The 13,564-nt window shown below is 51.4% G+C and overlaps 1 protein-coding gene across 4 annotated transcripts in view; it reads left to right on the top strand.

The window, feature by feature from the left end:
- Window positions 1-13,564, top strand: part of LARS2 (leucyl-tRNA synthetase 2, mitochondrial) — a 130,031-nt gene that overhangs the window by 31,487 nt on the left and 84,980 nt on the right. For all 4 annotated transcript variants that reach the window (XM_007531437.3, XM_060204816.1, XM_060204817.1 and 1 more), the window contains exon 6: window positions 12,728-12,817. In XM_007531437.3, coding sequence (XP_007531499.1) covers window positions 12,728-12,817 — 90 coding nt within the window. The remainder of the gene's footprint in view (window positions 1-12,727; window positions 12,818-13,564) is intronic.

Below are 13,564 nucleotides of genomic sequence, written 5' to 3'. Positions count from 1 at the left end.
TCACGGTAGGGTGGACACCGAGCCTTCTCGCGGCTCTCGGCCTCTGCATCTCTTGCTTTTTCCTCTGTCTTCCCTGTCATCTTCTTCTTCCCATATCCTTGGTCTGTTACATCTCTTTCCCTCTGCCAATCTGCTTTTCTTTCCCCCTCTGTCTTCTCTCTCCAGCCTTTTTTTTTTGTTGTTGTTGTTACCTGTATGTTTTTACTTTGGGAAATCTCCAACTGGCATTTATGAGATGAGAATAGTCAAGGCACCGCAAGCACTGGGCATCCCGTGGCCTGCTCACCCCCTCAGCTCTGAACTCCTTTGCAGTCAGCCGCAGGCATCACGGGGCTCGTCTGTAAAGGCTTCAGTGTGCGTGGCTACAAGATGCAGGCTCATCCTCCCTCCCTCCCCTCCTTACACCTTCCTTGTCACACCTAGAGCAGTTAGCAGCAGCCCGGCAGCGTCCTGACAGGCCCGTCCACTTGAGTCCTGAGTCTTTTTTGCACCATGTGTCTGTTGCCTCCTGACTGCCACCCGACCTTTGTGCCCTATGTCCCTGTCACTCCTGGCGAGGGCGTGGTGGGGGGACCTTCCTTTCATCGAGACATAGAGCTCTTTAGGCCACACCTGCCTGGGCTTATTTGTGTGGCTACAAAGTGAAAACTATTGTTACTGCTTCAAGTTTGGTGAGCTTGGCATTTTATTTACATAGAGGACTAGATGTTTGACAGAAATTAAACCATGAGGGGGCTGGGGGCATAGCATGATAGTTCTGCAAAAAGACCTTCATGCCTGAGGCTCTGAGGTCCCGGGTTCAATCCCCAGCCCCACCATAAGCCAAAGCTGAGCAGTGCTATGGTTTCTCTCCCTCATTAAAATAAAAAATTTTTTTAAATAAAGAAAGAAATTAAACTATGAGAGAGAGTGAGGGCTCCAGGATAGTAGGGAGGTCATCTTTTTGGCTCTGTTCTTCTTTTTTCATTTTAGAAGAGCTAGAAAAAGAGCTTAAACCCCAAAGTACTTGAGGGCAAGTTAATTCCCCGCAAACAAGGCCCAGAAGATGCTCGCTGTGAGGCCTCAGAGCGCGGTTGCCTTGACAACAAACAGAGCAGCCACTCAAGGCGTTTGACTCTCCTTGTCCTCTTGCAAGTCCTTACAGAGACAACATCAGTCCGACCAATATCTAGCTCCGGACTTGTCCTCCCTCAGAGCCAGAAAATTAGCCTTTCACTGAGACCTTCCTGAGGCTGGGAGGAGAGAGGCGACCCCCCTGTTGGAGCTGACGTGGACTGCCGGCTCATCTTGGAGGCGTCCTTGTCTTCCAGAAGATGAGAGCAGGTGGCCAGGTTGCTGAGGTCAGGACCCACATCTCACTGCGAACACACAGCATACGTGCGGCCCACCCGGGCGGGGCTGTGCCCGATCAGCTCCAGCTCCAGCTCCAGCTCTGTGCTTCTCGCCCTGCAGCTCAGGGAGCAAGTCTGCCTTTTCCTCAGTTATTTGACATTCTCAGATGCTTCAGCCTGGGTTAAAGAGAAGGTCTCTTGGGGACTTCTCAGCAAAGGTGTCCCTTCAAAGAGGAGACCTTGCTTTTTTTTATTATTTTTTTTATTAGCTAGTGATTTAATACTGATTTACAAAATGATGACATAACACGGATATAATTCCACATCTTTACCATCATCAGCTCTGTGTACCTGCCCCCTCCACTGGAAACTGCGGTGGTTCTCCCAAGGTCACAGGTGTGGGTTGAGTATCATTTCTCTTTATATACAGAATATATATATATATATATATATATATATACACATACACACACACACATATATATATTTGCCCATTTTTTTCTATGGTCCTACCTTACCTTCCTTTCTGAGTCACACCTACACCTATTGCTACTTCCAAATGTCGTTTTTTTCTCTTCTCTCTCTAGGTCCTGATGGAGTTGGAGCTCAGAGCCCTCTGGTCATCTTCCCCTGTCATTTATTTCTCCCCCTCTGCGAGTATGAATCCAAATTCTTTATGGGGAGCAGAAGGTGGGAGCTCTGGCTTCTGTCATTGCTTCTCTGCTGGACATGGGTGTTGGCAGGTGGATGCACACCCCCAGCCTGTCTCTGTCTGTCCCTAGTGGGGCAGGGCTCTGGGGAGGGGGGGTTCCAGGACACACGGGTGAGGCCGTCTGTCCAGGGAAGTCAGGATGGAGTCATGGCAGCATCTGCAACTTGGTGGCTGAGGCTCATTTTATGAGGCAGGACAAGATGGTTAATAAATAGGAACTAGAAAGGAGTAACAAAGCGGTGAAAATAGGGACTCTAGGGCAGTAAGAAGCTAGGAAGTCTATTTTAGGTATATTCCTTGGGGCTCGTGATTTTAGTGATTTTTTTGCTTGAGCCTAATAGCTAACATGCAGGTGAACTAAAAACTATTGTTTGGGAAGAAGTGTCAGAGTTGAGAACAGGGCTAGAAAGCTGGATCAGGACAAAGAGTAGCTCCCAAACTTGAAGAAAATATATGAATACAGTTAACTCTTTACCCCATCAACCTGGCCCAAGACCCCTATCTATTCACGTTTAGCACAGGAGCCTGTGTGACCTCTGAGTCCCTGTAGGTCTGAGCTCGCAGTCCATGGTCACAGCTGGAACATTCCAGGCTGCTCTCATGTCAGGACCCGTCTTCCTCGAGGGGCAGAGCAGGCTGACCAGCCTCCCTGCAGAGAGTGGGGCGTCCCCGCCATGGCTGCTCTGCAGTGAGGGCAGGTCCTGGAGAGGCCACAGGAGGATGTGTGCTGACGGGCCTGATGAAGCTCGTTTTATCTTCTGCCCCCACTGCTACCTTAGCCCAGTTGGGTCCTTCCCATCAAGGGTGCACGGGGGGCAATGGGCATAGAATGTCCCAGTATATTGCTTGCTGAGAAACAGATTCTATTTTTAGGAAATAGATTCTTGAAGGCTCACCTCAGGGCCCTGGGTTTTGATGCTGGCCTAGCCGCGAACATATGAGGAGCCTGCTGTCTTGTCTCTCTGCACCTCAGCCTCCCCCCCCAGGCGACACTTCTCCCGTAAGTGCCTTAGAACAAAGGGGTGTCAAACCTCTCGCTCTAGCTGACCCAGGCCTCCAAGCCCATCTGCCCTTTCAGCCACATCTTTGATAGAAGGAGGCGGCCGAAGCTGTGCAGATACTGTGGGCCTCAGGTGTGTTGGGGGACTCTGTCTGAGGGGTCTTGAAAAAGGAAGTTGTGGGGGCCAGGCTGGAGCACCCAGTAAAGCACACATAGTACTAAGTGCAAGGACCTGCACAAGGACCCAGGTTCGAGCCCCCTCTCCCTACCTGTAGGGAGGATGTTTCAGACACGGTGAAGCAGGCCTGCAGGTGTGTATCTCCCTCTTTTTTAAACCAGAGCACTGCTCTGCTCTGACTTATGGTGGTGCGGGGAATAGAACCTGGGACTTTGTTTTAATTTTAATTTTTTTATTTATTTTCCCTTTTGTTGCTCTTGTTTTTTCATTGTTGTAGTTATTGATGTCATTGTTGTTGGATAGGACAAAGAGAAATAAAGAGATGAAGGGAAGACAGAGAGGGGGAGAGAAAGACAGACACCTGCAGACCTGCTTCACCACCTGTGAAGTGACTCTCCTGCAGGTGGGGAGCTGGGGCCTCGAACCGGGATCCTCACGCCGGTCCTTGTGCTTTGCGCCACCTGCGCTTAACCCGCTGCGCTACCGCCCGAGCCTGAACCTGGGATTTTGGAGCCTCAGGCATGACAGTCTCTTTGCATTACCATCATTCTGTCTACCTCTGCCCTCTATCTTCCCCTCTCTTCTCAATTTCTTCCTGTCCTATGGAATGAAAAGAAAAAGGCCGCCGGGGCAGTGGATTTGTAGTGCCTGCACTGAGCCCCAGCGATAACCCTGGAGGCAAAAAAAGAAAGGAAGGAAGAAAGAAAGAGAGTAGTGGTTACTCCATAAAATAGCAAGGCTTCTTTACATGTGCGCTCATAGTAGTGGCTCTCAAACTGTGCCAGGTATCAGTCACCAGGAGGACTTGTGAAGGCGCAGGTTTCTGGGCTCTGCTGCCTGAGTTTCTGATACTGCTGGTCTGTGATTTTGTTTTGCCACTTAGGAAAAAATAGTGTCTGCCATGCTTATGCTCCCAAACCTTCTCGGGGTCAGGCTACAGACCTGCCTTCAGCTCGCCTTCCTGAGGGAGAGCACGAGAGAGCAGTGAGGCCAGGCAGCACTCTCTGCAAGCACCTGCATGGCCCTTACAACTTCTTTGATCATAGAATCTCAGAAATGCAAGGGCCCGGCGGCGGCGCACCCTCTTGAGCACACACAGCACCATGTGCAAGGGCCCGGCTCCAAGCCCCCACTTCTTATCTTACGGAAGACGCGTCATGAGTAGTGTCACACGTCTGCAGGTGTGTCTGTCTTTCTCTTTCCTTCTCTGTCTTCTCTTTCCCTCTCAATTTCTCTCTCTCTACTAAAAAAAAAAAAAAATCTGTCTACACACACACACATACACACACACACACACACACACACACAGTCCCCAGGACCGATGGGGATACAGCAGGTGGGAGTTCTGGCTTCTGTCATTGCTTCTCTGCTGGACATGGGTGTTGGCAGGTGGATCCACACCCCCAGCCTGTCTCTGTCTTTCCCTAGTGGGGCAGGGCTCTGGGGAGGGTGGGTTCCAGGACACACGGGTGAGGGCGTCTGTCCAGGGAGGTCAGGTTGGAGTCATGGTAGCATCTGCAACTTGGTGGCTGAAAGGCAGTAAGATATAAAGTAGGACAAACTATTCAATAAACTGGTACTCATCTTGAGTTCTTCAAATGCCTGGGTTTCAGTTTTGAGTATATATATATATATTCCTTTAGTCTGAGCACTTAATGGTTCAAATTGGCAAACTGGTTGCATTCTACCACTTGACCTCTGCATGTGAGGCCCAGCACGCATGTGTCTGGGTGACGGAGAGCTTCCTGGTGACCCTCTTGTGAGTTCAGTGCCTGAGGAACAGCTGGGTCAAATCACTGAGGGAGAGGACCCGGAAGAGTTGGATTTGGAGGCCAGGAGACAAAGGAACCAAGAGAAAGTTGTAGGAATGGAGGAAAGTTGCAATGAATGGTGGTGACTTTCTAGAAAGAAGAATTAGCAAGAGTCAGAGGGACACGGGGAGGCGGCAGGGGAGAATGGAGCCGAGAAAAAGCACAGATGATCAAGGCGGTTATTAAGAGTGAGCTGTGGGTGACTGGGCTCCAGGGTAAAGGAGGAGGCCCTGGGAATTTCTCCCCACTCAGAGAGCAACTTCTTTCTGTACTCCCCTCCTGGTCTGTGCCGCCGCGAGGCCTTTCACGCCGTGCCGGGTCCTCCTTGTTCTCACTGCTTGCGGGCAGAGTCTGCAGGCAGCGGGGCAGCTCGCTTTGGGCACTGCTGTCACCACCTGTGTTCTTGCATTTGGTGAACTCATCCTTCCTCTTCCCCTGGGTCCTTGCCCACGTCTGACAAATAGTCTTCCAATTATTCAGGGAAGCCGGAGAATTCGTGTCTCGAAGATGTCTTTCAGGTGACACTGCCCTGCTGGTCCTGCATTTTTCAGGTATACAGCAGAGAGAATTAATGTTCTTTCCACCCAGAAAAAGTAGAGCCGATTGTAGAGAGCTGCTCTGGCACAGAGAGTTGAGATACTGGCTGCTGCCCAAGTAGACCAATAATCAGTCGCAATTCAAGCCCATCAGTGTGCTCTGGAGCTCACTGGAGAGTTCTCTACTCCCAGCTGTCTAGTTAGAGATGCCGCCGCATTGTTACACTGCCTTGATGACAGTCTTGTACAATTACCAAGAAATTAAGCAAAGTGTTGCATCTCACCCAATTAAGGACATTTCACGGGGTCCTATGCAGGCTTGCTGTCAACGACAGCTTCGGGGTCACCATAACAATGGCAAGTTTTCAAGAAATCTTGGTCAAGAAAACAGCAAGAAGATGAGTTCAATGATCAAGATGATTTCCGTTCAGAACAAAACAAAACAAAACAGAAACAAGCCCCGTGTGAGTTGCCTGTAGAGCTCCTGAGACGCTTTTTCCTCCTTTCAAACTCAGCTGCTGGATCGGCTGCAAGCACACATACAGCCTTTTGAATCACGGGGGGATTTAGCTGCAGCTTTAGATTTAAAAAACAAAACCTTCCAGAATTAAGCCAAGCCTGCCTTCCTGTGTCACCCTACCCAGCCAGCGAGAACAGGGCATTCCTACGTCTTCAGTGGTTTCTCATTGGTCAAGTCAGCGAAAAAGCATAAAAGTCTGAGGCACCAGCATTTCGACTCTCCAGAGAGCTGGAAACCCAGTCTCCCGTGTGAAGCCGCCATGGGTTTTGATGCTGTGGAAGTTGCTGATGGAGGTGACATGTCTTGTTCCTTCAGTGAAAGCTTATCGAGGGCCTCATGTGTCTACACCTACCGGCCCAGGCAGAAAGACGAGCCCTCCCTAGACTTGTGGGACTAGGTGAAAGCTTGGTGGAGCTTAGGGGAGCTCTCCTCTCCCATCCCTTGGATGGAAGTCTGGAAAGACACCCCACTTGTTAGCCTCTCTCCTCATAGAGATGAGCCAAGAGGGAAACGTCTCCCAGACTCAGTTTCTCCTTTGTTAGTCTCTCAAGCTCACAGAAAGCCTACAGGCCTCTCACACTTAGTTCTCCCCTGCTAACAGGCCAAATGGCTGCCTGCTTGAGGGTTCACTCAAAGGTCACACAGCCACTTCACCCTTGGATCACAAAGGAGAACACACTCTGTCACACACCCCAACACCAGACAGTGAAAAGCCCAACTTCTGTTTCCTTGTGTCCTTTGGTATCTGTGATTCACATCAGGCTTTGTTTCTCTTTTCTCCACCTCACCTTACTGGTTTAACCCCTATGCTTCTCTCAGATACCTTTGGATAATTAACCTGCCTGCGTCATGGAGAATAATTGTTTTGACCTTTATGTATCACATCAATTCTTGTCATACCAGCCCCCTACCAGAGGGGCAGGCTGACCTTTAAGAAACCTGTAATCTCTGACATATGTGAAAAATGTTCTTTGTCTGATTCTCTATATAAACCTTTACCCATCTCCAAATAAATGAGTGTCCGTACCAGAGTGCTCCCCAAGTCCTCCTTTCTGTATCACGCACTCACTAGAACTGGTGAGGGAGGATCAGAGACTTACCCCCTGGCTGGATCCCCTCCACGGGAGTGTCAGCATAGACCTAGTGATTCTCAGCATAGACCTAGTGACCAGATGAGAAAGGCGAGGCTCGGAGATGCGTCTGTCCGTCCATCCATTGATCCATCCATCCATCCATCCATCCCTCCATCCATCATGTCGTGCCCCCCCCACCAGATTAGCAGCTAGCTCAGGGCAGAACTCCGGTCTTCCTCTTGCTGTCCCCTCCTCCTCCTCACCTGTCCTCAGGGGCTGATGACCTGTGTGGGAAGGGAAATAAAACCTGGAGCCTGGCAGCACAGCAGAGCCTGTGCTAAGTCTTAAGCGGTGAGCTGTGCGTGACATTTGCGACTCAGTCAGGGAGGACCATGGGACTCCAGGCCTCCTGTCGTTCATGCCTGTGACCTTATGGAGAAGGAAGCCTGCTGATCTCAGCTACCTGTGGGCCCTGGCATTTCCCTCCCCATTTCTTCCGTGCGCCGGCCACATGACTCACCTACCCTTTCTCTGTCAGCCCCCGGCCGCCCTAGGGCCGCTCCAGTTACTGGTCTTCTTCCTGGATGTCTCAGTGTCTGTCACTGTATAGCAGGCTCTCCCAAGCCCCACAGCCTAACCCTGTACTGCTTATTATTTATTTTTATTTACTCTTTTGTTGCCCTTGTTGTTTTATTGTTGTTGTTATTGATGTCGTCTTTGTTGGATAGGACAGAGAGAAATGGAGAGAGGAAGGGAAGACAGAGAGGAGGAGAGAAAGACAGACACCTGCAGACCTGCTTCACCTCCTGTGAAGCGACTCCCCTGCAGGTGGGGAGCCGGGGGCTCGAACTGGGATCCTTATGCCGGTCCCTGTGCTTTGCACCACCTGCACTTAACCCGCTGCGCTACCGCCTGAACCCCAACCCTGTACTGTTTTTCTGATTTCGTAGCTTTGGTGAGCTTTGGGTCGGACTGGCTTAGATGGTCCTTGGCCACAAGGTCTCTCCTCAGACTGCCATCAAGGCCCAGGCTCGGGTCTCGTCTGAAGGCTGGCATCTTGTTCAGGTTCACTCGTGGTTTTGGCTGCTGTGTGGAGGGCTGGTTCTTTGCTGGCTCTTGGCCAGAAGCCCCTCCCCCTGTTTGTTTTTATGCCTCACAGGCCAGCTTGTAGCACGCCGGCTGACTTTCTTTTTCTTTTTTAATTTTACCATCTTTATTTACTTATGGGGTAGAGACAACCAGAGATTGAGAAGGGAGGGGGAGATAGAGAGAAACAGAGACACACATGCAGCCCTGCTTCACCACTTGTGAAGCTTCCCCCATGCAGATAGAGACTGGGGGCTTGAACCTGGGTCCTCGCGCACTGTAATGTGTGCGCTCCACAGCTGGTTTTCTCTGGAACAAGGGGGTGAGGAAGAGAATACTCGAGGCAGGAGCCCTGAGAAGCTTTGTGAAGCAGTGCCACAGTGGCGTCTCCTCTCCTGTTAGCAGCGCGTCCGGAGCCAGCCCACACGTGAAGGAAGGGCTTCTTCCATCAGGGCAGGAATCCAAGAGTTGGTCTTCTCCCACAGCGCCGGTGCTGTTTGTCGCCCCTCACCCGGGACAGGGAGGCGGGTCTCGGCCATCCTGGGATCTGCCGCGGTGCTGCCGGGGCTGCTGGCAACACCAGCTTAGCTGTTGACCCGTGCAGGCGGGGGTGGGTGTGGGTGCCAGTCTGCGCCGAGGGTGTTCCCAGCCTCCCTTGGGTTCTGCGGGAACTCAGTTCTGTGCCCAGCTGGAAACGAGCAGACCGTATTGCACGCTAGAAAGCAGGTATTGCAGAGGGTAAGGCGGTGGCCCTGGAGGGCGAGTCTAGCAGGAGCCCAGACGTGAAGCTCTGACCTCTCAGCAGGTCCTAGAGCTTGGGGGCTGGCTGTTAAGGTGGGCGCGTTTCCACAGCGGCCTATGGAGAGTGTCCCAGCTGTGGCTGTTCTGCACGTGTGGCTTTGACTTAGCTGATTTGTTTGTTTTAAAAAGAAGGACCCATGACCTCAGCGTCAGCTCGTTTGGAAAAGCAGGGCCAAATGAAAGCTCGGGAGTGACAAGGGACTCGGGGCTCTGCGACCGGCCTGCCCCTGCCAACAAAACTCCCCTTTCTCTGGGGTCTCCCCAGGAAGTCTGACCGAGTGGTGTTGCCCCACGGCTTGTCCGCGGACGTGGGCCACAGGCCTCCCCGCCCCAGGCCGACGGCCCCTGCCGCCCTGACTTCTGGGTGCCCGGGGCCCGATTGTCGCTGCTGGGGTGTAAGTGCTCACTTCCTGTCCAGCAGCGCCTTGCCGGGAGTGGACAGCCTGCTGTTGTGTCAGGAAAGCCATATGCCTCCCTGTCTTCAGAACAGGATGTTCGTTACCCCGAGTTTATTATGGGAGATTATGCAAGACAGACAACCGCTTGCAGGCATAGTAAATGATTTAAATTTCAGATAGTAAAGCCGGTCACTCGCTGCCAGTGTGAAGCACTGTGCGTGCTTATCAGCCCCTGAATGGGACCCACCTGCAGCCCCAACGGGACCCAGGTTCGAGTCCGTGCAGGGGGGAAAGCTTCACAAGCAGCGAAGCAGAGTTGCAGGTGTCTCTCTTTCTCTCTCCCTCTCTATCACACCCTGACCTCTCAATTTCTCTGTCTTTACCAATAATAAATAAATAAATTTTTTTTTTTTAAAAAAATACTGACTGGAAAACTAGGAGATACTTGGAATACAAACTATGCCACACAAGAGTGAAGGCTTGGAGAGAGTGGGGCGTAGTGCTGTGGCATCTCTTCTGTGTCTTTCTCAATTAACTAATTAATACTTACAAGTCCGCTGGAGGACTGGGGAGATAGCATAATGATGATGCATAAAGACCTTCATGCCTGAGGCTCTCAAGTTCCAGGCTCAATTCTTGGCACCACTGAAATCCAGAGCTGCTCAGTGCTCGGTGAATAAATAAATAAATCTAATTTTTAGAAAGAAAACAAACATTGGGAATGGTGAAATCAGTCAGGCAAGAAACTCAGTGGAAACCCCAGCAGCAAAATAATAATAAATTATGATTATCCTTCCAAAGACTTAAAAAAGAAGACTAGACGCTGCTGGTGGTTTTGATTTTTTTCATTTCAACCGGCAGATCCGGGGAGTTTCCGGGAGACTCCTCTGTCCCTCCCTGTGGCACTGTTCTGAGCAGTGTCTGGCCCTGGCCACACGTAGGACCCCTGAGCTGGACCCCTGTGCCTTGCGGGCCCCGCTCTGCCGTCCCTGCCGGCACCTGGACGCACGGGGAGGTTTGTGGTGGGCGCTCCTGCAGCAGGTCGGAGCCGCCAGGCAGGGCCGAGTTCCCCTCCCGCGGGGCTCCCAGCCTCTGGCCGGGCGTCTCAGGCACTTGCAGCCTGAGGGGCCAGTGCACACCCAGCGTCACACACATGCACTGAGACCAAACCGGCCGGCTTCAAGTCGTGGTCTTCAAGCCATTGTCTGTAGCAGTGACGCTTATCTGTCAGTGGGCACGCGCAGACACCCGGCATGAACAGTTCAGGCCCGACCACGCTGGAAACCAGGTGAAAGGAAGGACCCTGCGGTGCCCCTCTCCCACCCCCCTAGTCTGGAAGCCGACGCGTCTAAAGAGAACGAGCGTGTGGCAGCCCAGGTTTGACCTGAAAGCAGGCCGGCCCCCGGCAGGAGAGGGACCTCTCTCTTCCCTCACTCACTCCGTCTGCCATCTTTGTCCACTGCAGGGAAGGTGATGTCCAGAGCCCGAAGCCTAGGTGAAGGGGTAGTGCTGTGCGCTGTCCCTCCATCGGGGGAGGCGGACTAAGGGCTGAGCGAGCGCATGCGTGCAGTGCACACGTGTGCACGCAGCTTGTATATATGCACGTGTGTGTACGCACACCTGCATGTGCAGCGCACACGCTCACACACAGTTACTCGCTAGAAGTGTTGCACTATTTTATCAGGACAACTTTAATGCAGAGAAATACTCCCAGCTCCTACACTTAGCAATTGTCACCAGCTTGTCGTGTTTCTTCATTTATCTGTAAATGCCCCCCCCCCCCCAGCACTGCTCAGCTCTGTGGGTGGTGGTGTAAGGGGGTTGAACCTGGGCCTTCTGGGCCTCAAGCATGAAAGGCTCTTTGCAGAACCATTATGCTATCCACCACCACTCATCTGGCTTTTGCTTTAAAAAAAAGAAGAAGAAAAGATTTGTTTATCTGTAAGAGAAAGAGAGAACCAGAGAATTGATCTGGTACATGCAGTTCCAGGCATTGAACTTGTGTCCTCATGCTCTTAGCGCCAGTGTGCAAGCCATTCAGTCTACCCCCAGGCTGCCACTCAAGTTTTTCTAAGTTAGCCAAGAGCACCAGGACAGCAGTGGTGCAGCTTGCTTGCAGGGAGGGCTCTGCTTCCTTGAGTTTATCAACAGCAAACCTCATGGGTTGGCTAATCAATCACCCATTTTCTTTTCCCTTTTTTGAAATATTTATTCCCTTTTGTTGCCCTTGTTGTTTTATTGTTATAGTTATTATTGTTGTTGTTATTGTTGTCGTTGTTGTTGGACAGGACAGAGAGAAATGGAGAGAGGAGGGGAAGACAGAGAGGGGGAGAGAAAGACAGACACCTGCAGACCTGCTTCACCGCCTGTGAAGCGACTCCCCTGCAGGTGGGGAGCCGGGGGCTCAAACCGGGATCCTTATGCTTTGCACCATGTGCACTTAACCTGCTGCACTACCGCCTGATTCCTAATAACCCATTTTCAAAGGTCCTGTAGCCATTGCTTGCAAGACAGAGACTTCATTTGAGAGCATTCAGTTCAGGTTGATAATCCGAGCTGGGCAGTCTCCCCCAACTTCCATCTGAAGACATCTGCAGTGGGTCTTCCCAAGTCAGCGGCAGCCTGACTCACGGAGTGGGTTACGGGGACTCTAATGTGTCTGAAGGAGCAGCTGGGCCCCAGTCACGTGCAGAAATGTGAGATTTGTTTTCAAACGAGAATTATACTAAGCAGGAAAATATTTCTTTGGGATTTTGTGATCACTTTCAAGATGAAGCTCAGGGCCAAGAGGCCTCTCAGCATTAGAACCAGAGTGTGTGCCTGAGGTCCCAGAAGCCCCAGCTTCAGCTCACGGCACTACCTGACGTCAGAGTTGAACAGTTCCCTGACGTCTCTCCGTCGTATAAACAGGGAGAGAAACACCCTGCTTCTGTGAGTCAGCTTCAGGCCTCCTGGGATGCGCCCCGACAACACACGGTAACTCCCAGGTTCAGCCCCAAGTCACTGGTCCCACTCCTTGCATGTGTCAGGACCGGGTGTGCAGAAGGCCTCGGGCTGAGTTTCTCAGCATTGAGCATGCGCTAGAACAAATGGGACTGGCGTAGTCTCCTCCCAGAATAGATCGCTTCTCACTCACTCTACAAAGCAGTGGGAATATTACAGACTAGTGAGCATTTTTGTACTGTAGTTACTTTTCAAATTCAGATTGCTGGGCTGATGACCACAGTGGAGTGGGCAGGGGCTACAGTGGCCTCTCCCTGATTTCTCCCCTTTCTCGGCAGGAGGTAACGACATGTTTACCAGAATACTACAAATGGACCCAGCATCTCTTTATCAAGCTCTACGAAGCTGGACTGGCCTATCAAAAAGAGGTGAGTGGGGGCTACACTTGGAGCCCAGGTGGTGCTGTTTTTGATTCAGCTTAAGAACTGACCTTTAAGAGACCTTCCCTTTAGCACATCAGGAGAGGAGTGGAATTGTATCCCTAAAATATCCGACTTTGCAGAAAGCTTTTCTGCACCCATTATGTAAAAATGCACCTTGAATGGATCTGTATTTTTTAATATTTATTTATTTATTCCCTTTTGTTGCTTTAGTTGTTGTTTTATTGTTGTAGTTAGTTATTGTTGTCACCATTGTTGGATAGGACAGAGAGAAATGGAGAGAGGAGGGGAAGACAGAGAGGGAGAGAAAGACAGACACCTGCAGACCTGCTTCACCGCCTGTGAAGTGACTCCCCTGCAGGTGGGGAGCTGGGGTCTCGAACCGGGATCCTTACGCTGGTCCTTGTACTTTGTGCCACCTGCGCTTAGCCCGCTGCCCAGACTCCCTGGATCTGTATTTTATTATCCTTATAAAATAGAAATAGAGAAGGGAGAGAGAGAGGGAAAGAGACAAAGCCTCCGTCAGTGTAGTGGGGGCTGGGCTTGAACCTGGGCCGTGTGCACTGTCCAGGTGAGCTGGGCTTGCTGGCCCTGAGCGGCTGAGGGCATCTGTCCCCCCACTCTGAGGGTTCATCACGCATAATCTCGACAAGTGAGGAGGGAGCACCGTTATTCAGGTAAATCCCTGCCATTGTGAGGGCCACCAGAAAAGAGCACCAACCCCTCAGACCTCAG

This window comes from Erinaceus europaeus, chromosome 12 (assembly GCF_950295315.1).
Source record: "Erinaceus europaeus chromosome 12, mEriEur2.1, whole genome shotgun sequence".
In the NCBI taxonomy this organism is placed as follows: Eukaryota; Metazoa; Chordata; class Mammalia; order Eulipotyphla; family Erinaceidae; genus Erinaceus; species Erinaceus europaeus.
Note: the sequence above shows the minus strand (reverse complement) of the source record. Positions and strands in the feature narration are given on the sequence as shown.